At 37.8% G+C, this 27740-nt stretch overlaps 1 protein-coding gene across 1 annotated transcript in view; it reads left to right on the top strand.

Annotated features, from left to right (window-relative positions):
* Positions 1–8464: 8464 nt before the first annotated feature.
* The window catches only part of LOC104609374 (myosin-17-like), a 46735-nt gene continuing 27459 nt past the window's right edge, over positions 8465–27740 (top strand). The window contains exon 1 of the mRNA XM_088889714.1: positions 8465–8686. Coding sequence (XP_088745840.1) covers positions 8684–8686 — 3 coding nt within the window. The 5' untranslated portion in view covers positions 8465–8683. The remainder of the gene's footprint in view (positions 8687–27740) is intronic.

The following is a 27740-nucleotide window of genomic DNA, read 5'->3' as shown; positions in this document are numbered from 1 at the left end:
AAATATTTATTAAAAACAAAAAAAAATAATTTTATATTTTTACAAAATATATCAGAAAATTATGTAATAACAATTTAAATTATGTTTTTTTCCAGATTATCAGTTTAAATGCTTTTCAAATATTTAATAATATGTAATAGCTTTAAATAAATAAAATTCAAATAACAACAAAAATTTAAATATTTTATAGATTATTTAAATATTTAAATAACTAAATATTTATCATAACTATATTTTAAATAGTTAATATAAATAAATTATCTAATAACTAATTTTATATTTTTACAAAATATATCACAAAATTATGTACTAACAATTTAAATTATGTTTTTCCGGATCATCGATTTAAATGTTTTTCAAACATTTTATAATATGTAATAGCATTAAATAAATAAAATTCAAATAACAAAAAATTTTGAATATTTTATAGATTATATAAATATTTAAATAACTAGATATTTATCAGAACTGGTTTTTAAATAGTTAAAATAACGAAATTATGTAATAAATTTAAAAAAGTTATTTAATGCAGAAAAATAATTATAACACAATATTGAAATTAATAATAATTTAATATATTACAAAATTAATAATTAAATTATGTAATAATAGTATAAATTATGATTTTATGTATAATTAAATTCCATAAATAACTATATTTTAAAATTTAAATATTTTACATATTGATTAAGTATTTAAATAATTGGGTATTTTGAATAACATAATATTTAACATAACTAGATTTTAAGTAGTTAAAATAAAAAAATTATGTAGTAAACTTAAAAAAAATTTGAAAACTATAAAAATAATTATAACATAATATTGAAATTAATAATAATTTAATATTTTAACATGATATTATAAATAACTAATTTTACTTATATCAAGTAATAATTCGAGAAAATAACTTTTAAAAAATTAATATATATTAATAATGATTTCAAACTCTTAATCTGTATTTATTATATAATTATATATACTAAAATCAATATTTATTATATTTCAGTAATTATTTATTGTTTTTGTTATAAACTTATTTTCAATGATTATGTATAAATTTATTTTGTTTCGTTATTTAATAGAAGACTTTCTATAATTATTAGAGATTAAACTACTATTAATGAAATTTTTAAATTTAATTTATTGTACTTATTATATTTTTGTTATAACTTTATTGATTAATATTTATTAGAGATTAAACTATTATTTGAGATTATACTATTTATTGACTAAGTTAATATATTTTTAGTATTTGTTGTATTTTTTATTATCAATATATTTTCCATAATTGTGTATTTTTGCTATACATTTTTAATAATTATTGGAGATTAAACTATTCAAAGATGAGCCTATTAATTTAGCTGAAATTATGAGTGTTCATGAGTTGGTTCGGTTTGGTCGTAGGCTATTTGGCCAACCAAAGTGACCTGGTTAGATTGGGGAGTTGGTCAACTGAAACCAATTAACCTTTTGTGAAAACCGACCCACTCAAGTTGTATCGGTTTGGGTCGATTTTTTTGTTTGGTCAGTCAGTTCAAAAGATTTAAACTTAAAATTTTAATTTAATTTTAAAAATTATAGTGCAATTATTAAAATAAATTTAAAAATTAGATTTATGATATAAAACATTTTAGACTATAAAATATGAGAAATTTCCCACTTTTTCATATTAAATTTTATAATTAAAATATAAAATATTAATATATATCCATGGTTAGGTCATTCGATTTTGGTTGGTTTATAAATTTCCAAAGTGAAATTGATCCAACTTGGTCGAATTAAGAAATTTTTTAACCAAAGCCGACCTAAAATACTAGAAAACCAACCAACTCGGGTCGGGTCGATTGGGTTGGTCGATTTCATTAGTTTGATGAATAAAACTAACTAAATTAATTATTTTTATTTTTGTATTATAAAAATTTATTAAAAGTAGTATATAAAATATGAATAATTATTATTATTTTTTAAGTTGAAAATATAAACAATTGTGTACTCTCATGTGATTCTATTAGGGTCATTTACTAGAACACGTCTTATACTTTTACATATTTACTTAAGCTACCTTATAGTTTTCATTTGATTAAAACATCTCATATATTTTACAACTTATTTACTTAATCAACATTTCACTAAGGAGTGTGTGTTTTGCCATTAGGCCCATGATTTTTTATTCAAAAAACACCCTTAACACTTTTTTTGTATATAAAACAAAATTAACCAAATATAGCCAATAGAGTGGTTACCTATGTCTTATAAAGGGCAAAATTGGTATTTTTATTTTTATTTTCTTTTGATTAAATTTATTTAAATGAACATTAGGGTCAACACTGTTATTTTCCACTGTCATCTAATGGAAGATTGATTAAATCCATTGCAAACTATAAGTGGTGATTTAGTAAAATTTTAACTATAAGGGAAATTTTAGTAAATCCATGAAACTATAAGGGGTATTTTAGTAAATTATCATTTATATTATTTAGCTTTTCGCTTAATAAATCACGTGCATCTCACGGGTCCCCACTAGTTTATATATTATTTGTAACTATTTGATTTTAAATTTAGTGTTATTAATATATTTACGGAATTCATATGTGTTTCCCCAGCGTATCTAAGTGTTTCCATTTTCTTCATCTGTATCCATGCATTTCTGAAATGTATACATATCTGTATTTAAGATACAATACTCGATGCTAATACTTTAATCCTTGGTTTTATAATTTGAGGTTCATGTTCCTTTTTCAAATTGAATATAATAATAAGATTTGATTCCTGCTACCTTTCTTGCATGATTATGGAAGTTTTTAAGGTTTAACCTTATGTGGTTTATCTCTACATTTTTTGAGGGTCTGTTTGGTTGGTAGCCAGAATTGGAATTGGAATTGGAATTGAAATTGGAATCGGAATCGAAACCTAAGTGGTCTATTTCCATAGCCTGTTAGGTTCAAACAGGAATGATAATGAAATTTGGAATCACTAGTAATGGGGTTTCAGTCCCAAGGGAGAGGCAAGGATTGGCCATTCCCTCAAATGGGGGAATGCCATTCCAGCAAGAATGAGAATGAGATTCTGATTCCACTCAACCAAGTAGTTGGAATCGGAATATTCAATTATAGACCCTTATTCCAATGAACCAAATGGGGTCTAAATATTTTACGGGATGTGTTTATTAAATTTGAGCCTGACTTAGCTAAACTTAATTGTTGTATTAAGGGTTGTTTAACCAATAATAACGCCTCACATTAGACATCAAGTATATATGCCCCACATCCACTCCACTCCAATCTCTCACATCATAGTTAGGAATGGCAACGGGGTGGGGCAAGGACAGGGAGCCTCTCCCCATCCCCGTCCCTGCTAACGGGGACAAGGTTATCCCCATCCTCGTCCCCATGGGGATTCCCATTCCCTGTAATTTTTTATAATGTTAATCATTTTGTTTTGTTTTTTATTTTACAATTTATTAAAAAAGTTTCAAACATATTAAACCATATTTTTAAAATATTAATATATAGATGCATGTGTACATATATAACGTATGCATACATATATATTAGTGGGGATCCCACGGGAGCGGGGATCAGGGTCCCCGCGGGGCGGGGAGTGCTCTCCCTGTTAGGGCTGTTCATAAGAATGCCCAACCCGACCAAACCGACCAACCCGGACCGACCCAACCCGAGTCGGCCGGGTTTTCATCAGTACCAGTCGGTTTCGGGTTGGGCAAATATATAAACCGGTATATCGGGTCGGTTTCGGTTCGGGTCGGTTTTCTTGTGTGAAAACCGAAACCAACTCGACCTGAACAGGATTAGTCTTCTACTAGTTCGGTAGTTCGTAGTTTGAGTAGTTTCCTACTTAACTATAACTAGAAGGCCCATTAGGCAATTGCAATTAGAATAAGCAATTTATCATAGTTTCTAACTTTCTATAATCTTTTACACCAAATAGGCAACCCATTAGGCAATTACAATTAGAATTCAATTAGGTGCCCTTTTGTATAGGAGCAAAACCGAAACCGAAACCGACCCAAACCAACCCAACCTGACTCAAACTGACTAGGTCGGTTTCGCCTATCAGTGGGTCGGTTTTGGTTTCCACCTCAAGTAACCCGACTAGGTCGGGTTGGTTGGGAAAACCCCAATAAATCGACCCAGCCCGACCCGTGAACACCCCTACTCCCCATCCCCGCTAACGGGGATGAAAATTTCCCCAACCCCATCACCACGGGGGAAATGGGGAAAATTGCCATTCCTAATCGCATTATCGCTGACATGGGGCATTATTATTAATTAAACAATCCCTAACATGGCTATTAATGCATCTGTCAAGTGCAACTAATCCAGCCATATTATATAGAGTGCACTAATATGAGCCTCGATCTCTTGAAAGCAAAATCTTTGCAAGTAGCATCCAACTGTACAATGGGAATATCATTGGGAGATATTCTTAATGTGCAGCTAGATGCCCTTACTTTTAGAATATGAGCTCAGATATCTTGAAATAAAAAACTTTGTGCAAATAACATCTACCATCACATTGTGAACATCTCCCATACATTGTATATGTATATTAAATATTGGGATATTTTCTTAATGTGTGGCCAGACACCTCTGCTTTTAGAATGTGTGCAGAGTTTTTCCTTGCAAGGGATCCCATGGCCTTGATATGGTTCCCACTAGAGTTCGGCTTCAGTTAGTGCAAGCCCGTGCTCATACCATTCGAACAACCTCTTGCAACCTTGCATTGGGAATATCTCCACATGAAATAAATCACATATATATGTACGGAGATATTCCTAATGCAAGGCTGTAAAGGCTGTTCGAACTAGCGTTGCACTGATTGAACCCGAGCTCTTCCCACTAACCTTTTATGGACCAGCTATTATTTTCCACCTTCTCACTTATAGCAATTAAGGCTGTGTTTGGTTGCACTGCAAATTTATTTGCACTAGCACAAATTCACGGGAGTGCAAATGTAAAAAATGCAAATTCTTGTTTAATTTTGTTTTGGATTTTACTTTATTCTACTTCATGTTTTAATTTACTTCATTTGTACTGCAATCATACAAAGTAAGCTAAAATTTGAAACAAAAAGATGTCAGAAATTACACTGTCATGCTTTTGCATCAGCGCAAATTTATTTGCATTGCAACCAAACATAGCCTAAAGATCAGTTTGGAAGGAGTACAAATACAAATATGTAGAACGGAATACATATTTGTATTTGTATTCCTTCCAAACAGAGCCTAAGGACCGTTGTCTTTAGTTGCATTACTGTTTAGAACCATTTACTGATTTTAACATCTCCAATAGAATCGTTTTTACAGGATAAATAGTATGGGGATTTCTCTACTACAGTTAATTCACAAAGGCTGTGTTCGGTTTGAAACAAAAGATAGGGAAACCTATACAACTACTTTTCCCTTCCCTTCTCTATCTTTTCTTTCAAACCAAAGACAGCCTAAGGCTATGTTTAGTTTCGTAGAAAATAAGAGAGAAATATAAAGTTGAGGGAAAATTCCTAATGTTTGCGGTGGAAAATCGATCTGGATATAAATTTTGGACCTAATTGGATTTTGCGTTTGTTTATTTATCGCCATGATTTGCATTTTTGATGCAAAACTTGCATTCATTGATAATGCAAATTACATCACATAAACTGGTATAAAATTTGCACCACCTTCCTTCTATCTTAACTCTCTGTTATATAAAATAGGGAGCATGCCATGTTTACTTCCTATCTTACTCTCAAAAAATAATTTCATTTTGCCTGCATTCTCTTTCAGGGAAAAAAAAGTGGGGATCACACCACTTCCTATTTTACTTATCACAAATAAATAAGACAAAGTCAAGATTAAAACAAAAAGTAAACCAGAATTTATACTCAACCCATTTACACTATCATGCATTTACACTAATACAAATGATATTTGCACTCAAACATTACCAGCCTAATAGTATCGCATGCTATCCTTTTCTCTCACATTTTATTATGGCTCAGTGGTCAATATCTCACACTGAGAAATAATTGAGTAATATTTGATAGTGACTCAAAAGTCTAAACCATAAGACAACATAACTTTTCTGGTTGATTGAGATGCATTTTCAAAGTTCTTTTATCAGTCAATTGAAGTTCCTTTCTTCCACATATCCAACCTAATATCTTTACCAAATATAAAAAGTACCAAATTATATCCAAGTGATGGAGTATACATTGATGTGATCCCGTGCCAACTAAGAGAAGAATTGATATACTTTTCAATGAAGATAGAAAGCAGCTCCAATTCAAAATCCATGGGAAGCTGGATCAAATAAATGATCAACATCATGAATCAGCAAAAGCTCAACACATGTGTTGTCATTGAAGATTGCTAATTTGTTATATTACAATGATTACACACATATAACATAACAAATCATGAAGACCTTTTGACTGTGATGATTATGTATTTTATCCTATACAAATATGTTGTACTCCTTATAAACTGAGCCTAAATAGAATTTTCATTCAAATGCTACAGAGTACAGGGGTGTAATTGGGGTTGGAATTTTGTCAAAATTTGAATGAACCCAACCCAAAAACCTGGGCCAAAGTTTTAAAATCGGCTACCCAATTTGCACTCCTGGTAGATTAAAATGCCACCAATTAAAACATGGTTTTAAATTTTGGTTTCAGATATTGTAGCTGAAAATGAAATATGAACAAGTTTATCTCTGTTTACTTTGACCAAATTTTTTGGGTTTCATTCACTCATTTCAGCCAAAATTCTGGATATAATATCAAACATTCATATTTGGGTTTGTGAAATGCATGGTTATGTTGATTTCTTGTTATATTTATGATGTTTTTTCCCATATACGGGTCTTCTCAAAATGAGGAAGTTCACAAATTATAATCAAAATAGTTTTATATGTTTTAAATGGCTTTGATAATAGTAACGAATTACAATATAGATCTATGGATCCATCCACAATTTATGTAAAAACATCTTTTATATTTTTTTGGTAATTTATAAAAATAAAAATAAAATAAAATACTTATTTTATTAATTAAAATTTATGGATTGTGTGTGATATGCATCTCAGAACTATGCTTCTTATAACATTCTCATGAATTATATATATATATATATATATATATATATATATATATATATATTAAATTATGATCTTATGTTTTTATAAATCATTAATTAATAATTTGATTTAGGATGCATTTTTTTGAAGCCTTGATTTATGTATTGGACTCTTGGACTTATGGAACTTCTGCATTCTGATAGATCCAATATGATTTTAGATTAATTGTATACTTTTAATATTACTAATTAATAATTTAATTAAAAATAAAATAACATATTAATGGTTAATACATATAATATGTACTAACTACATATGTATCCGCAACATTGTATAATTCCTAAATGGGTCCCTAACGGTCAAGACAGCTGGGTCCCATAAAATATTCTAGATATGTGATGTAAGATGATATGGGTTTTGTTGGTCTGATCACATTATCTAGTACCGGAACATTTCTGGCTGGCAAGAAGGAGATAATTTGGTGGGAACACGTGTAACTTGTGTCAATGACAGTCTGCCCATAGATGTTCATCGCCTGTCAATTAATGGTCACGATACTCGCCTGTTCCTTAACACACATTTAGAATTTGAACTGACGAAAACGCACTCCGCTTGGGAGTTTCTGTTTGGAACCCCAGAGGCGATTTTAGTCTATATCCATGTCCGAAGTCAGATTGTTTTCCTAGTTTAGACAGCCTGCCCGCATGTGCGGAGGGTCTCATACGCCGTAGTCTTGTCCAATTTAAAGTATTTCTCCGGTAGCAAAGGGGGCGGAGGATTATATCCGGTTGTCTTGTCGTGCGAATTAATAGTAATATCCATTTAAAAAAAACTAAAATGCAGTTACTATTCTACCCCTAATCAATTTAATCAAATAATTTATGCATAACAATTTTTTCTTTTCAACAAAAATTGAAGGTGAATTTTGCAACTCTTGGAACTTCGCCCTACATGCAGCCTTCCATGATGTATGTAGGGCGGAGAAAGTCCAAAAGCTTGTGTGAGCTCGTTGTTTAATAGCATTACTCTGATTTATTGGTTGAAAAAGTAAACCGTTAAAATTACTGAGAATAGGGGTGGTGATTTCGTAATTAATGAGAAATGAATGCCCAGAATTCAAACGGAAAGTAAATTTGCTTAATTAGTCAATAATTATTAATTAATTAATTAACTCGTTCCGTCGCTGGCTCGTTCATACTGTCGTTTAGAGCATAGAGGAGAGGCGCTTCGAAGGTGGTGTGGGTACCACGCATGTCCCACTCCCACCAGCCGAACCAGCTGACCTGACCAGAGGAGTTTATAATATAGAGAGAGAAAGTTACAGACGCTTAGAGAGGGAAATTTTGAAGGCTATATTTGATTTCGTATATAAACTCCAATACTCATTCTGCGGGGAGAGAGAGAGAGACAGACAGACGGCTCTGAAGAAAGGGGAAATACCTGCTTCGTTTTTTCATAAATTACCTCCGATCTTCTCGAAATAGCCGCAGAGATTCCGAAGCTCTCTTTCTCTTCTTGCGGATCCGAGTCACTGAATTTGAGTCTACGTCGTCTGTTCCTCAGTTTTCCTTTTGGATGAGTTAGAGGAGATCCAGTCTACAAAATCGTCAATGGTAGTTTAGCAAAAGAGATATCATACTTAATTTGTTTGTTTTCAGTTATTTTTTTGGATGTTTAAGTATTCATTGATTTGCTTTCTGAGAGATATGCTTTAATTTTTTTTTTTTTTTTTTTTTTTTTTTTGTTTCTCTTATTGGATGGTCTATGAATTATTGGTTGAAGAAAGGCAACTAGTTGTTTTGAAGTGCTTCTTGTAATTTGAATTCTGTTATGGAACTGGAGCTCCCTTCTCTGTTATGGCGCTTTATTCCAATATAACAAAAAATGTACAGTTTATTGTATGAAGTACTGGTCAACTGTTGTTTTTGCTTGAACCATGGTGCGAGACTGGGAAGGCCTAGATGCTTCTTCCCCAGCATTGTTGAGTTATGGTTTTGGATTGACAAATGCTTTAAGGTTTAGAGCTGGGCCAAATTGATAGGGAAAAAAAGAAGAATAAGAAGAATGTGGAAGTGTAGCCATGGTAGTTTATGTGGTATATTAAAGATTTTTTTAATGTTTTTATGTTGATTTTATGATTGTATCCAGGTTTCTGTTGTACTTATTTGTAGCCCTTGGCTAATTTAAGCGGAGACTGCAAGTTTTAACTGGAAGAACTACAAGTAATATGGAGCTTGTCCTTGGCAGGAAATATAGAAATGTTGTTTCTTTTGGGGTCTGATTATGATACCAGAAAGGCATGATATCTAAAAAACTTATAACCAATCAACCCATATCATAAAAGTGGTAACCAATCAGTTGGTTTTCATCAAAATTTATGGGGGTATTTTAGTTGGTCAAAGCTCTTCCAATGTCATACCTCTTTGGCGTCATAGATTAACTCCTTTTGTTTTCAATGGTAGTTCGTATATGAGAAGGAAAATGGAATGTTATGAAGGTCGAAGTTGTGTTTTGCTTTGCAAGTCAATGTTCTTACCATGTTTGAGTTCCATAGTTGTGATAAGAATGATTGATGTGAAAGTGAAACTTCACAAGTGCTTTATTAGACACTTTATGCAGGAAATTAAAAGCTAGGTTGATGGGTATAAACATGATGGGATAACAGTCATGGATACTATATTAGTATCAAGTTTCACGGTTCTAATATGCTGCTGGTTTTCAGAGCAACCTATAGTTCACCACAAACATGGTTTTTCTAGTTGCAGCTTTTTTATCACTAGTGGATAATACATGAACATGGTGTTTTACAAGTGAAAAGCACAACTAAAGTGTCAAATGTTCCTAGAACATTGGGTGCAAGGTACAAGGTGGGGTGCATGCTTGGATGATGTGAGATGCCACATAGGTTAAGCTGTTTAAACTCTAAAAATCATAGCCATAACCTACAATATGGGTAAAGTACTCATTCAAACTTCAAATTCAGGTTAATTCATCAAAAATAGCAACTTGGATTGGGTTAGGTTGGACATTGTCAAATTTTGATGGGCCCAAGATCAAACTTGAGCTTGGCATGGTTGAAATTCTTCAAATCGGTCAATCCAACTTAGACCCCTAATAGCAATAAGCCAGGTGAGGTATGCCTTTTACAAGGTATGCCTTTTACAACATTGGGTCATAAAGTGAAGATTTAGAGGTCATTGGCTTGTTCTAAGTAGTCTTGCTGGTATTTGGGGCAAAGTCTAGCTGGTATGAACTATAGAAGAAAAAGACAAAGTACATAGACTTTCCTATGTATATAAGCATGCTTGTCATGTATATGTTTATGGATTCTTATTAGATTTTCTTGTTAAGTTTCTTGGTAGTAAAATCTTTGTTCAAAATTTTTGAAATAGGATATGGAGAGGAAATAGTTGTTTAGTGCTGTTAGTAAACCCTAGCAGATTCTAGGTTGAAGTAGAGAAGAAGAAAGAAAAGAGAAAGAAGAAGAAGAAGAAGAAAGAAAGATTCGGCCAGACTAGAAGAGAGTCAAAATCACTCTCCCCTAGCTGACCCACTTGTATTTATTCAAAAACATAGAGTTACAGGAAAGACCATTTTGCCCCTCATAGAAGATGGGACACATAACTTAAACTCAGATACAATAGACCCTTTCACTCTCAAGCAGATAATCCAGAATGACCAAAATACCCCTGACTCGAGCATTCTAACACTCCCCCTCAAGCTGGAGAGTATATATCATATAGTCCCAGCTTGTTACAAATGTAATCTATTCTTCCCCGAGACAATCCCTTTGTGAGGAGATTTGCCCACTGATTTCCTAAGCTCACATGAGATGTGGTTATCACCCCACTTATCACTTTCTCTCTTACAAAGTGACAATCAACCTCAATATGCTTAGTTCTCTCATGAAAGACGGGATTGGAAGAGATGTGAACAGCAGCTTGGTTATCACAGTATAGTTTCATGGGTTTGTCAATTGAGAATTCCATCTCTTGAAGCAAGTTCTTCAGCCATACTAGCTCACATGTGGTATGGGCCATAGCCTTGTACTCTGCTTCTACACTACTTCTTGCCACCACTGTTTGTTTCTTGCTCTTCCAAGTTACAAGATTGCCACCGAGGAAGGTACAATACCCTGTAGTTGATCTCCTGTCTGATATAGAACCAGCCAAGTCAGCATCTGTGTACCCTACTATCTCAAGAGTTCCTCCACTTTGGTATAACAAACCACGACCTGGAGCACCTTTTAGGTACCTAACAATTCTCAGAACAGCTTCCCAGTGAGGAACCCGAGGATGTTGCATAAACTGGCTCACCACACTCACAGCAAATGATATATCTGGTCGGGTAATGGTCAGGTAGTTCAATTTGCCCACCAACCTTCTGTATCTTCTAGGATCATCAAACTCTTCACCCGCATCAACACTCAGCTTGGCATTGAGTTCCATAGGAGTCTCTGCTGGTTTAGCACCTAACAACCCTGCTTCTTCAAGTAGATCAAGAACATATTTTCTCTGACATAGGTTGATCCCATGTTTTGACCTCGCAACCTCTAATCCCAGGAAATATTTCAGCTTCCCCAGATCTTTCGTATTGAAGTGATCCTGTAAGAATTTCTTCAACCTGTTGATTCCATTGCTATCACTCCCAGTTATGACAATATCATCGACGTACACGACTAGCAAGATTTTCCCATCCTTTGAGTTATAACTGAACACATAATGATCAACCTGACATTGTTTCATCCCAAAGGATTTCATCACTTCACTGAACCTGCCAAATCAAGCACGTGGAGATTGTTTCAGTCCATAAATTGCCTTTTTGAGCCTACACACTTTGCCAGACTCCCCCTGAGCAACAAACCCTGGTGGTTGCTCCATATACACCTCCTCAACTAGATCACCATGCAGGAAGGCATTTTTGATGTCAAGTTGTACAAGAGGCCAATCATACATAGCAGCTAATGAAATCAACACCCGAACTGAACCAATCTTAGCCACAGGAGAAAATGTCTCCATATAGTCTACACCATACATCTGAGAATAACCCTTGGCCACCAATCTCGCTTTCAATCGCTCCACACTACCATCAGGAAGATACTTCACTGTGTAGACCCATTTACACCCAACTGTGTGCTTACCGGAAGGAAGAGCGGTGAGTTCCCATGTGTGATTATGTTGTAGAGCAGAGAGTTCTTCTTCTATGGCTTGCCGCCACCCTGGGGAGGCAAGAGCTTCTTGGACAGTCTTGGGAATGGGAACAGATGAGAGTAATGATATAAATTTGCAATGAGAAGCAGAAAGGTGAGCAGTAGAAACATAGTGTGAAATGGCGTGAGAAGTACAAGTACGTTTACCTTTTCGCAGAGCAATAGGAAGATCAGGATCTGAAGGAGAAGGAGCAGTAGCAGGATCTGTCGACAGGGGCTGAAGTGGAAGAGGGCCCGATGCACTTCTGCGGGTATACACTTGAGTGATTGGCGGCTTCTCAGTAGTAACAGGCATAGGATGTGCATCTGCAGTAGAAACAGGAGCTACTGGAGGGATGTCCACAACAGGTACAGGAAGGGGAACCACAGAGGGAGAGAAAGAGACCCCAGCATCTGAGAAGAACGGAACTGACTCAAAGAAGGTGACATCAGAGCACACAAATGATTTATGGGATTTTGGGTTATAACACTTATACCCTTTCTGAGTCCTTGAGTAGCCAAGAAAGATACACTTAGTAGCTCGAGCATCTAGCTTGTCTAACCCAGGCCCCAAGTGTTGAACAAAACAAACACATCCAAAGATTCTTGGGGTAAGAGGAAATGGAGATAAAGTGGGAAACAACACGGAGAAAGGGGATTGACTTCTGTTATAATTCAGGTTTGCCTTAGAGTTCGGCCTGACTGAGTTCGTTATGTAGAAGAAGAAAAAGTGATAAAGAAAGAGAGAATTCTGGTTCGAACTGAAAGAGTCAACTTGACTTCTCCCAGTCGGCCAGTAAGTATTTATATTATTATTAAAACATAACTAAAAAGACCTATGTGCCCTTACTTAAGTTAAGAGCACATGTTTCAACACAACATTACAGATCAACAACATCAATCAAGGTATAAAGACAGAAATACCCCTACGCTAACACTCCTCCTCAAGCTGGTGAGTATATATCATATACTCCCAGCTTGTTACATATGTAGTCCACTCTTCCCCGACTCAAGCCTTTTGTAAATAAGTCAGCCCACTGATTTCCTGTATTAACATGTGTAGTGTCTAGTTCTCCATTCAGCACCTTCTCCCTCACAAAGTGACAGTCAACCTCAATGTGCTTGGTTCTTTCATGAAACACTGGATTAGAGGAGATATGAACTGCAGCCTGATTATCACAATAGAGCTTCATTGGAGTGTTAATGTTGTACCCTACTTCCTGTAGAAGGTTCCTTAGCCACACTAATTCACAAGCGGTATGCGCCATAGCCCTATATTCTGCTTCTGCACTGCTTCTTGCCACAACCGTTTGTTTCTTACTTTTCCATGTCACCAGGTTACCTCCCAGAAACGTGCAATAGCCTGTAGTAGACCGCCTATCAGACATAGAACCGGCCCAATCAGCATCAGAATACCCTTCTATTTCAGGTTTTCCCCCACTCTTGTATATCAAACCGCGACCCGGGGCCCCTTTTAGATACTTCACAATTCTCAGAACCGCATTCCAATGAGGGATCAGAGGTTTTTACATGAACTGGCTTACCACACTAACTGCAAATGAGATGTCTGGTCTGGTAATGGTTAGGTAGTTCAGTTTGCCCACAAGTCGTCGGTATCTGCCAGGGTCTTCAAACATTTCACCCATATCACTGCTTAGCTTGGTATTTGTGTCTATGGGTGTTTCAGCTGGTTTGGCACCCAACAAGCCTGTTTCTTCCAGCAAATCAAGCACATACTTCCTCTGGTACAGGTTAATCCATACTTGGATCTCGCTACCTCTATCCCCAAGAAGTATTTCAGTTTACCCAGATCCTTTGTCTGAAAGTGATCCTGTAGATAAGTCTTCAGCCTGTCAATACCAATGTTATCATTCCCAGTAATAACAATATCATCTACATACACCACCAACAGTATTTTTCCTCCCGGAGAGTCATGACTAAATACAGAATGGTCAACTTTGCACTGTTTCATGCCAAACTTCTTTACCACCTCACTGAACCTACCAAACCATGCTCGAGGAGACTGTTTAAGCCCATATATAGCCTTCCTTAGTTTGCACACCTTACCATCCTCCCCCTGAGCAACAAACCCTGGAGGTTGCTCCATGTAGACCTCATCGAGTAAGTCACCATGCAAAAAGGCATTCTTGATATCAAGCTGATATAGTGGCCACTCATACATGGCTGCAAGAGAGATCACAACACGAACTGACCCTATCTTAGCAACCGATGAGAAGGTCTCTGTGTAGTCAATGCCATAGGTTTGGGAGTACCCTTTTGCAACTAATCGTGCTTTCAGACGTTCAACACTACCATCAGGCAGATACTTAATCGTATAAACCCACTTACAACCAACAGCTTGCTTCCCAGGAGGAAGAGCAGTGAGGTCCCAAGTATGATTATGATGAAGGGCTGAGAGTTCTTCTTCCATGGCACGGCGCCACCCGGGTCGTGGCATGATTGGCCCAGGTTGAGGGAGGACCATGTAAATCATAACAATAGTTGATGGTATGTCCATCCATACCACAATGAGTGCACTTCCTCGGGCCTGAGCTACGTCCTCTACCACGGGCTCCCCCTGAATCTCTGCTCCCAGTACGACCACCACCACGATTATAAGTAGACCCACCATTGCCACTTCGGCCATATGCAGAACCACTACCAACACCACGGCCAGACTGAGCTCCCCGAGCTCCACCTCTACCACCACGGCCTCTTGATGCAGCAAAGGCAGATCTATCTGAGATATTAGAGTTCTCAGTAGATCCGATAGAAATCCTCCGAAGTCGAGCAAATACCTCTTCTAGGGATGGAAGAGCTAATCCCCCTAATATTTGAGCCCGTACTGGTTCATATTCAGACTTTAGTCCCACCAAAAATCTAGTCACATCAAGCTGCTCTCTCTGTTGTTGCTGAATCTTGACATCAGAAGTGAGAGGATGATAGACATTCAACTCATTACGTATGTTCCTCATGTTGGCATAGTACTCCACAAGACTCTGATTGCCCTGTTGCAGATTAAAGTACTCTTGATAAAGCTGATAAACTCTGGTTGTATTGACCTGCCCCGAATACAATTTCTTCGCATGGTCCCACACATCTTTGGCAGTATCAAGGAACATGAAGTTCACACTAATCCTGGGTTCCATACTGTTCCACAACCATGTGATGATCTGAGCATCCTCTTGCTCCCAGTCTTCATACTCGTGAAGTTCACACTAATCTTTGGTTCCATGTTGTTCCAGAGCCATGTTATTATCTGTGCATCTACTTGTTCCCAGTCACTGAACCCAGGGGAATCAGAGGGAGGTTTCTCCTCTCTTACATGTTTTACCTTCCTCTTGGCCTTCAAGAACACCTCCATAGATTTTGCCCATGGTATATAATTCTCACCATTCAACTTGATGGAAGTAATTTGAACACTTAGATAGTCTGGAGAAAGCATGACACTTGTTTTGTTATCATTCCCATTTTCAAATGAAGCCATCTTAATTATTTCACCTTCAAATATACAACACAACCTCACACTCTTTCACAAGACATATCTCACTTATAACACCACCAATTCCAGCTTCTTTAAATACACATTACACACCACACACTAAGGCTGAAATCACTCAGTCTTCACATCAAACACCTGGGCTGCACACTGCAGAACCATTCACCATCAACACACTAAGACTGAAATCACTCAGTCCTCACATCAAACACTTGGGCTGCACACTGCAGACTGATTACACACAAGGTATAGGAGATCAATTTTAAATATTTTGAAACATAGATACACCAATCACCGCGACACAACCACCACCAATCTACTGCTGTTGTGAACTTCAGCAGTCGACAACTCTTCTTTCAACATACATACGAAGAGAATGTAGAGGAACACGACTGAGATGCATATCAGTCACATTGAGCACCACCACAACCAACTTTTGAAACAAAAAGAAACATTCACAGTCCCTTATTTGGACAAACAACAGTAGTGTTCATACCTGTCCACATTCAGCCCTCTTCGATATTGAATAGAGGGTTTAGTATACCACTCCAACGACCACCATAGTTACGACCAGAGGCATCCTCACCTCCAGGCCCACAAAACGACAGCTCCTTTTCAGCACCTTATCGAACCTCCACTCAGGTCAGTCGAAAAGAAAGAAGATGACTGTGAAAGTTGGCGGCGAACCCAGAAAGAGAACAGCAGCAAGAAAGAAATGAGGATACGACCTTACAGCTCTGATACCATGTTAGTAAACCCTAGCAAATTCTAGGTTGAAGTAGAGAAGAAGAAAGAAAAGAGAAAGAAGAAGAAGAAGAAGAAGAAGAAAGAAAGATTCGGCCAGACTAGAAGAGAGTCAAAATCACTCTCCCCTAGCTGACCCACTTGTATTTATTCAAAAACATAGAGTTATAGGAAAGACCATTTTGTCCCTCATAGAAGATGGGACACATAACTTAAACTCAGAGACAATAGACCTTTCACTCTCAAGCAGATAATCCAGAATGACCAAAATACCCCTGACTCGAGCATTCTAACAAGTGCGTTGTATCTTGAATTTGGAAATCAATGAACTTGACACATTCTTGAATGCTACCTTATAGGAAAGATGATTTACATATACTTGCCGAGGTCCTTATTCCTTTAGTTTGAAAAATATTATTATAGAAAATTTTAGTTCTTTTATGCCTTGAATGTGACTACATGTAATAATTGTCAATGTCCAATTGATGTTGTTAGATGATGAGGTTAGCTAATGGATCATGTGACTGAGGGGAGAGGGTAGGAAGATGAACAGATGGGTGGGGGCTAGGGAAGATAGGGGGAGTAAAAGAAAATTAAGTGAAAATGGGCCTCTAAGTTTGAGGGCTATGAATCAAGGTGGGGCAGGTTTTAGTTGGGTAGGGTGGTTTGGAAAACCTATTTGAGCCGACCAAGGTGGTGTTTGGCACTGAAAATGGGAAAATGGCACCACATCGGTGCCACATCAAAAAAAGTGATGCTTCAGAAAACGGTCTCTTATTTGGCATTGTTTTTCCAGAAAAAACGTTGCTCTAGACCATGCCTTGGAAATTGGGAAAGTGTGGTCTGAAGAAACGCCAAATTCAATGTTTTCTCAGAAAACACCTTGTTGCTGCTAGCGGTGCAATGACGTGGCATCATCTTGGGCGCTGGATAATGTAGACCAATGTTGAAAACGGTTATACAACACTGATACCAAACAAAACCAGTGCTGTTTCCCCAGAAAACAACCTATGTAACGACATCGATGCCAAACACCTACCAAATGAAATCCACATGTAGGTTCAACCCAAAAGAGGCTTTGAGAGGAAGGAATCGAGGCAAAACCTTTTTGTTGAAGATTAATTAGTTTTATGATGTTTTTTTGAGTAGATGTTTTATGTTAGTTGTTAGATTGGAGGTGGGGACCACAGTAGTTATGTGAGTCCAAATTTTATTATGTGTTTTGAGTGTTATATATGCTGTTTTATGTTTTGCTGCCCTATAAGGGCATAGTTGTCTTTGTACTGTTCTATTATTTTAGTATAAATAATAAGTGAAGGGGGCGGCCACTTTTCTTTTCAACTTCTCTTCTCTTTTTCTCCTTCTCTCTTCCTTCTCTCTTCAAGAAACTACTTTCTTTCATATTTTTTTAATTCAGCAGATTCCTATTTGGTATCAAAGCATCGGCTAGGGTTTCTTGAAGCATTCTCATGCAGCCCTAGATCAACCGACTGCATGAAGTAGTAAAGGGCTGATCGATCAGCTATAGATTGCTCAGTTCTTGGAGTTTTTGGTGGGATCTAGACATCAGGAAGGTGATCTACTGTTCGGCATCAAAATCAGGAAGAACTGGAGTACGGGGAAGAGTCCCAGAAAAATTGGACTCTTTGTTTTTGATTTGATCTTGGGCGCTCAGGTATTGTTAGTTTTCTTTTGATTTTCTGAAGAGAGCGGTTTGGTTTCTGAAATTTTCTAGGCCTCCCGGAGTGATCGATTCACTTTTCTCTTTGTTGGAAGGCGTGGGGAGGAGAGAGATTTCCCTCCAGCTAGGGTTTTCTTCTTCCGGAAGGGTTGGTTTCTATCTGTGTGATATTAAATTATTTTTTGAAGGTCTCCAATCTATTTTTTCTTACTGTTGAACTGTTTGAAGTAAAATGGAGAGTTGGAATACCGAGACGAAATCTACCGGTATTGTGGGACTGGTTGTTGGAGGTAGTAGTGATATTTTTGGGTTTGGGATCATTACTACAGTAAAACTTGATGGTACAAATTATTTGGAGTGGGCATAATTAGCTAAGATGGCTATTGGTGCCCGTAGAAAATTAGGGTATCTCACTGGGGAGGAAAAGAAACCTGATATAGACTCTTCCCGATGGGTGCAAGAGAATTACATGGTAATGTCCTGGTTGTGTAATTTTATGTTTCATATTGCAAAAAATTTCCTATAGGCTAATACTGCTAAGGAGATTTGGGATGGAGTGACTGAAACCTACTCTCAGAAGCAAAATGAAGCCAAAGCCTATCAGTTAAGAAATCAGGTGATAAGTATGAAACAGGGAGAAAAACCTCTTGCTGTGTATTTCTCCATGCTGAAAACCCTATGGCAGGAAATAGATAACTTAGAAACTGTGGTATGGGAAAGTGTAAATGATGCAACAACTTATCACAGACTGGTAGAGAGGAATAGGGTTTTTGAGTTCTTGGCAGGGCTGAACCCTGAATTTGACATTGCTAGGCAGCATATTGTTTCTAGGGAGGGTGTGATACTCTCTCAGGCCTATGCTTTTGTCTCTGGAGAGGAGAGTAGGAGGAATGTAATGCTGAGACAGCCTAGGATTGACCAATTGGCTATGGTTGGTACAACAAAACCTAAGCCGAATGGTGATAGGGGGAGTAGTAAGACTAGAAGGGAAGATAAGAAGGACTTGGTGTGTGATTATTGCAAGAAGCCTAAGCATACCAGGGACACTTGTTGGAAGCTTCATCCAAATCTTATGCCTGCTCAGATAAGAAACAAGAAGGGAAATGCAAATGTAGCCACTACAGGAGACTCTTCAGCCCCTCTCTCCCAAACTGATTGGGAATCCATTGCAGTAGTAGCAGTGAGAACAAAATTGGAGAGGTTTGGACAACTTGTGAGTAAGAAAGATTCACCCAGCTTTAGCCTTCTAGATGGACAGCAGAATGCAAGAGCCAACTACACCACTTCCTTTGCACATACAGGTAGTTCATATGCAACTACAAATCTTGCATCCACTTTAGGTAAGGAGGGACCTCCCTGGATTATAGACTCAGGAGCATCTGAGCATACGACTAATGCCCTTACCATTTTCAGTTCCTATTAGTTGTGCTCTGGTAGAGATAGAGTCTTTACAGCAGATGGTTCACATATGCCCATTGCTGGGAAGGGGACAGTTGGAGTGACCAATGATATAACTCTGTTTTCTGTTTTACATGTCCCTAGACTTCATACCAACCTATTGTCTATTAGTTCTTTGACAAAAAATTTAAATTGTTCTATGACCTTTCTTCTTGGTAATTGTGCTTTCTAGGATCTGGAGTCAAAGAAGATGATTGGGAGTGGTCGTAAGGTGAATGGAATCTACCTTCTAAATGAGATTCCGAGACATCAGGGCTATCATGTTAGCAACAGCAGTAGTAGTGGGTCAGAGTCAGTGAACCAAATTATGCTTTGACACAATCGCTTGGGAAATCTTTCTTTTAGTTCTTTGAAATGTCTTTTCCCAAAGTTGTTTGAGTCTGTTCAATTATCTACTTTGGAGTGTGAGAGTTGTCAGTTAGGAAAGCATTGTAGACAGTCTTTTAAACCAAGTAATAAAAGAAGTACTGCTTTTAATATTGTTCACACTGATGTATGGGGGCCATATCAAATCCCTTCCATGGGAGGATTCCGTTACTTTCTCTTGTTTATGGATGATTATACACGATATTCTTGGATATATTTGATGGGATCACGTGATGAGGTTCCTAACTTAGTACAACAATTCCACCAGATGGTTCTCACACAATTTGGAGTGAGAACTAAGACTTTTAGATTAGATAATGCCAGAGAGTACTTTGAGAAGGACCTAACCACGTATCTCTTAGAACATGGTATAGTTCATCAGAGCAGTTGTGCATATACACCGCAACAGAATGGAGTTGCTGAGAGGAAAAAAGACACATTGTGGAGGTGGCAAGGAGTCTTATGGTGTGTGCTTCAGTTCCTATGCAGTTCTTATAGCTGTACATGTGATTAATCGTTTTCCTTCACGGACTTTGGGGTTTAAGGTGCCATTTAGCCTTCTTTTTCCAGATGGAGAGATATTTCATATACCTCTGAGGGTTTTTGGTTGTGTTTCTTTTGTTCACATTCTTGGCCCTCATCGCAATAAATTGGATCATAAGGCCAAGAAATGTGTTTTTTTTGGGTATGCTCAGAACCAAAAGGGGTATTGTTGTTATGACCTAGTGTCGAGGAGCAGATTTGTCACTATGGATGTTACCTTTTTTGAATCCACATTCTTCTCGAGTGGTTCTCCTCAGGGGGAGAGTTTGGGGAGAAGAACTCACAATCTGTTCATCTTCCTGTTTCTGTGGTGCCTTCATCAGTTCAGCCACCACCTGCACCATCAGTTCAACCAACACCTGCACATCCAGTTTCATTACCTGAGCCACTACGAGCAGCCTCACAGTAATATCAGCGCTGACAGATGATGGTTGACTCCACACATCCTCAACCCACACCACTCTCTGTCAGTCCTTTTGAAACTCCAGATTCAGTAGATACAGTTCCAGGTATTCCTCTTGAGCCTGAGCCTGTTATGTTTTCTGATGATAATGTTTTTGTCCCTAACACCATTGTTGTAGCTGATCCCACTGACCTTGATCTTCCCATTGCACTTCGTAAGGGGAAGAGAAAGTGTACAACCCACTGTACTTCACACCATCTTTCCTACAGTGCCTTGTCACCCTCCTATCGTGCTTTTCTTCTTCCCTGGATTCTGTGTCTATACCCAGGAATGTTATTGAGGCTCTCTCCAAACCTGAGTGGAAAACAATCATGCAAGATGAGATGGATGCTTTGGTAAAAAACCAAACTTGGGAAATAGTTGATCTCCCCCCAGACAAGGAGATAGTCAGATGTTGATGGGTATTCACAGTGAAGTATAAGGCTTATGGCAAGATAAAGAGGTACAAGGCAAGGTTGGTAGTAAAAGGGTATACTTAGACCTATGGTGTTGATTATCTAGAAACCTTTGCACCAGTAGCTAAGATGAGTTCAGTTCGTATCCTTTTATCTCTAACAGCCACTTATTCATGACCCTTGTTCCAGCTTGATGTCAAAAATGCTTTCTTCAATGGTGACTTACAGGAGGAGGTATATATAGACATTCCTATAGGCTTTTATGAAAATGTTGGTAAAGGAAAGGTGTGTAGACTCAGAAAATCTCTGTATGGACTGAAACAGTCACGTAGGGCTTGGTTTGACAGGTTCAGAGGGGCACTCATCCGTTTTGGATACACACAGACACAGTCTGATCACACCCTCTTTGTGAAGAGGAGAGATGCTTTGGTGTCAATTCTGATTGTGTATGTGGATGATATTGGTGACAGGAAATGATCTGGAGGAGATTGATGATCTCAAAAAATCATTGCAGCAAGAATTTGAGATCAAAGATCTTGGTGAGCTCAAATACTTCTTAGGGATTGAAGTTGCAAGATCTAAGCATGGGATGTTCATTTCACAGAGAAAGTATGTACTTGACCTACTGTGAGAGATTGGGAAGCTGGGGACCAAACCAACAGACACTCCGATTGATCCAAATCACAGAATTAATGGTGTGGATGGTGAATTGGTAAAGGATGTGGGGAGATATCAAAGAATGGTGGGCCGACTGCTGTACTTGTGTATGACACGACCAAATATTTCTTATGTTGTCAGTGTTGTGAGTCAGTACATGCATGCACCTCGGGTTCAACACTGGGAAACTATTGAGAGAATACTTGCATATTTGAAAAAGCACTCTGGTAGAGGCATTCTTTTCTCAAATCATGAGAATCTGAAGCTAGAATCCTATACAGATGCAGACTGGGCAGGATGCTTAGATGGCAGGAGGTCTACATCAGGAGTGTGTACTTTTGTAGGTGGAAACTTTTTCTCCTGGAAGAGTAAGAAGCAAGCGGTTGTGGCAAGGTCAAGTGTAGAGGCTGAGTATAGATCCATGGCTCATGGTGTCTCAAAACTTCTTTGGGTTAGATCTCTTTTGAGTGAGATTGGGGTGAAAGTAGAGGAACCTATGATGTTATACTGTGACAATCAGGCTGCAATCAATATTGCCCACAATCCAATTCAGCATGATAGGACAAAACACATTGAAGTTGATAGACACTTTATAAGAGAAAGGGTAACTAGAGAAGTTTGTTTGCCTTATGTCTCTTCAGAGTTGCAACTGGCTGATGTTCTCACTAAAGGGTGGCAAGGAACAAGCTTGAACTTGATCCACGCAAGTTGGGAATGTGTGACATTTACTTCCAACTTGAGGGGGAGTGTTGAAGATTAATCAGTTTTATGATGTTTTTCTGAGTAGATGCTTTATGTTAGTTGTTAGATAGGAGGTGGGGACCACGGTAGTTATGTGAGTCCAAATTTTCTTATCTTTTTTGAGTGTTATATATGCTGTTTTATGTTTTGCCGCCCTATAAGGGCATAGTTGTCTTTGTACTGTTCTATTATTTTAGTATAAATAATAAGTGAAGGGGGTGACCGGATTATTGCTCTCTTTTCTTTTCAACTTCTCTTCTTCTCTTCTTCTCTTCTTCTCTTCTTATCCTTCTCTCTTCCTTCTCTCTTCAAGAAACTACTTTCTATCATATATATATATATATATATTTTATTTTGCAGATTCCTACTCTTTTAAATCAATTGAAAGGTCTCATAGGGACAAAGGCTTCATATGGTTTGTTACCAAATACATTTACAGAGATAGGGTTGAAGCAAATGAGAAGAAGGGGAATGATGGCAATGGTGGTGGCACAAAGGGTGCAAACATTGAAGGAGAGAAGGTGGTGAGGAAAAATATTCAAGCTGCGAATCAAGTGGTCTAGCCCTAGAATGAGGAGGTGATGGAGACCTTGGTTAGTTGGAGGCTGTTGTCTCGTTTATGCTCAAGCAAGTCACATTAGACAAAGGAAACATCTTCAGTAGAGATAGTGGAGTTGGGGAGTCAAGAAGAGAAGGTTCTAGAAGATATTGTAGTTGCAACAAAGGTGGAGAAGGATATAACGGAGGTAGGAGGGTAGTTGTGGAGCTATATTGGGGCACCGGAGGTGGGGGAGAAATATGGTATTTGTGGAATGCTAGGGTTGGAAAGTGGCTTGCTAATCATTCAGGATTCTAGAGTTTTTTTTTTTTAGATTTGGATTTTTAAGGGGAAGTTGTCACAATCAATGATTATGGGGTTTATTACTTCCAAGAAGAGGTTGGTGCTATCAAATGTATATGGTGCAAATGAAAATGAAAGTAGGGAGAAATTGTAGGTTGAGTTGGAGTCTTGGAGGGATGTCATGAAGTTGGGGTGAGTCCATGGCTATTGGGGGGAGACTTCAATTTACTAGAAGGTTAAGTTAAAAGAATGGGGTTGGGGACAGAAGGATGTCAGGTGCAATGAGGAGTTTTTGGGAATTTTATAAGAATAAATGATTTATTGGACCCTAGTCTTATGGGTTCAAAATTCACATGGTCAAATGGTCAAGACTCCCCAATTCTCGGAAGACTAGACATATTATTGTTCAACGGGGAGTGGGTGGAATTGTGTCTGGATATGATACAAGAAGCTCTAGCTTCCACAATTTTTGACAAACTTTTTCATTGCTAAGGACCCTAAACCTTTCAAATTTGAAAATATATGGTTAGGCTATCCAGATTTTCTACAGGTTGTTGAAAGCAAATGGAAGAGTTATCAAATTCAGGGAAGAGCAGGGTTTAGGTTGATGAAAAATTACAACTGTTAAGAGATGACTTCAAGGTATGGAACAAAACAATTTTTGGGGATATAAGACATTTAAAGAAGAAATTGTTGGAGAAGAAGGCGAAGTTGGATAGGTTGGAAGAGGAGAATAATTTATCTTAGGAGGCAAGAAGGGAAAGAGAAGATCTTAGAACAAACTTAGCAAGGATAGTTCATTGTGGATAGGTGTCATGGAGACAAAAATCAAGAACTCTTTGGTTAAAAGCAGGGGATAAGAGCACATCTTTTTTTCATACTACTACTAGGGCAAGAAGTAGAGATTGTATTTCTAGATTGGAGGTGGGAGATAGAGTGGTGGATGATCAAAAGGAGATTGAGGAGGAGGTTTGCGGTTTTTGCAAGAAGTTGTTTAAAGCAGCACAAAGGAGAATTTGCTTCCTAGGGGAGATGGAACTTTATAGGATCGACGATTCAATGAAGAGGTGGTTGGAAAGAGATTTTGAGGAAAAGGTGTGGGAGGTGGTTAAGTCTATGAGTGGAGATAAAGTGCATGTCTGAATGGATTTAATTTAGCATTACTCAAATCATGTTACTTTATTTTTAAGGATGATGTATTGGGGATGTTTAGGGAGCTGAATGTAGTCAAAATGATTGAAAAAAGTGCAAATGCTACTTCCATTACTCTTATTCCCAAGATGGGAAGGGGCTTGTAGTGTGGAAGATTTTAGACCAATCCGTTTGGTCTCTAGTCCTTGCAAAATAATAACTAAGGTGTTGTCTTTAAGGCTAAGAATGGTGCTCAAAGTTATTAGAGTTTGACCTGCCTGTTAGACTGATAACAGTTAAGGAAAAGAGAGAAGAGAGAGAGAAAGAGAGAAAGGAGAAGAGTAGAAGAGAAGACAAGGAGGAAAAAGGTCTGGTTCGAATGAGAGAAAAGTCAACCCTCCCATTTGGCCAGATTTGTTTTATATTACTAAAATATTGTGGAAAAGTCACATGTGCCCCTACTTAAGTTAGGGACATAGATCTAACATAAACTTACACATCAACACCTAAACATAAGCACAAAACAGAAATACCCCTACATACTCGACACTAACACTCCCCCTCAAGCTGGAGAGTATATATCATATAATCCCAGCTTATTACATATGTAGTCCACTCTACCCTAACTCAATCCTTTAGTAAACAAATCTGTCCACTGGTTCCCTGTGTTGACATATGCAGTGTCTATCACTCCACTCAACACCTTCTCTCCAACAAAGTGACAGTCAACCTCTATGTGCTTGGTTCTCTCATGAAACACCGGATTAGGGGAAATATGAACTGCAGCCTGATTGTCACAGTAGAGCTTCATCGGAGTATCAACAGTGTATCCCATCTCCTGTAGAAGGTTCCTTAGCCACACTAATTCACAAGTAGTATGTGTCATAGCTCTATATTCTGCCTCTGCACTGCTTCTTGCCACAACTGTTTGCTTCTTGCTTTTCCATGTCACCAGATTACTCCCAAGAAAAGTGCAATAGCTTGTGGTAGATCTCCTATCAGATGCAAAACTTGCCCAATCAGCATCAGTATATCCTTCTATTTCAAGTTTTCCACCACTTTTGTATATCAAACCACGACCAGGAGCCCCCTTTAAATACCTCACAATCCTTAGAACCGCATACCAATGTGGAATCAGAGGTTTCTGTATGAACTGACTTACCACACTAACTGCAAATGAAATGTCTAGCCGAGTGATGGTTAGGTAGTTCAGTTTACCTACTAGCCGCCGGTATCTACCAGGGTCTTCAAACACTTCACCCATATCACTGCTCAGCTTTGTGTTTGTTTTCATGGGTGTTTCAGCTGGTTTAGCACCTAACAAACCTGTTTCTTCAAGCAAATGAAGAACAAATTTCCTCTGACACAAGTTAATACCATGCTTAGACCTTGCTACTTCTATCCCCAAGAAATACTTCAATTTACCAAGGTCCTTTGTCTGAAAATGTTCTTGCAGAAAAGTCTTCAACTTGTCAATGCCCATTTTATCATTTCCGGTAATGACAATATCATCTACATACACCATCAATAGGATCTTCCCTGCTTGAGAGTCATGACTAAAGACTAAATGGTCAACTTGGCACTGTTTCATACCAAATTTCTTTACCACCTCACTAAATCTGCCAAACCATGCTCGAGGAGACTGTTTAAGCCCATAAATGGCCTTTAGTAGTCGGCACACCTTACCATCCTCCCCCTGAGCAACAAACCCCGGTGGTTGCTCCATATAGACCTCATCGAGCATACCACCATGCAAGAAGGCATTCTTGATGGTAAGGTGTGCGTTCAACAGGTGGTGGCATTGGAGGCAAGGACTTGGTCACAGTTGGAACAAGAGGAATAAAATCCACAACTGGAAGAGGAAGGGGAGGAGGTGATGAAGAGGAAGAAACATCACCGGACCCCAAAAAAATGGAGTAGACTCAAAGAATATAACATCAACACAAACAATGGAACGTCGAGAGCTAGGATGATTACACTTATACCCTTTCTGAGTTCGGGAATAGCCAAGGAAGATGCACTTAATAGATCGTGCATCTAACTTGTCTTTTTCCTAGCCCTAGATTATGAACGAAGCAAATACACCCAAAAACTCGAGGAGAAAGAGGAAACAAAGACAATGTGGTGAATGGAGAATGACCATCAAGGATAGACGTGGGCATCTGGTTAATCAAGAAGCAAGAAGTAAGCATTGCATCACTCCAAAAAGATTTGGGAACATTCATGTGATGCATGAGGGATTGAGTTTTTTCCAAAAGATGATGATTCTTTCTCTCAACCACCCCGTTTTGTTGTGGGGTGTAGGTACATGAAGCCTGATGGATAATGCCATGTTGGTCTAGGTATTCTTGAAATGAAGAAGAGAAATATTCACGGCCATTATCGGAACGAAAAATTTTAATGTGAACACCAAATTGGTTGTGAATCTCAGCATAAAATTTTTGGAAAATGGTAAACAATTCACTCATTTCTTTCATTAAATAGAGCCACATCATCCTTGAATAATCATCAATAAAAATGACAAAATATTTATATCTATTGTATGAAATTACTTTATAAGGACCCCAAACATTTGAATGAACCAAAGAAAAAGGACTCGACATACAGCTATCAACTCTAGGACTAAAGGGAACACGATGATGTTTCCCCAACTGACACGACTCACAATCCAAAACAAACAGATGACTCAATGAAGGAACCAAAGACTTCAAAACTTTCAGTGAAGGATGACCAAATTGATAGTGCCACTGGAGAGGAGAAAGAGACGATTGGGGAGATGTTGACGTACTTCCACCACCATCAAGATAATACAATCCACCAGCTTCATGCCCTCTACCAATCTTCATCCCCGTCTTGAGATCCTGAAAAACACACGAAGAGGGGTAAAAGGTAATGGAGCAATTAAGAGATTTGGCCAACTTACTAACTGACATAAGATTAAAAGGAAATTTAGGGACATA

This window comes from Nelumbo nucifera, chromosome 6, assembly GCF_055504915.1.
Source record: "Nelumbo nucifera cultivar China Antique chromosome 6, China Antique-T2T, whole genome shotgun sequence".
Classification (NCBI taxonomy): Eukaryota; Viridiplantae; Streptophyta; class Magnoliopsida; order Proteales; family Nelumbonaceae; genus Nelumbo; species Nelumbo nucifera.
The sequence above is the reverse complement of the archived record's forward strand: the minus strand, read 5'-3'. Positions and strand labels throughout refer to the sequence as shown.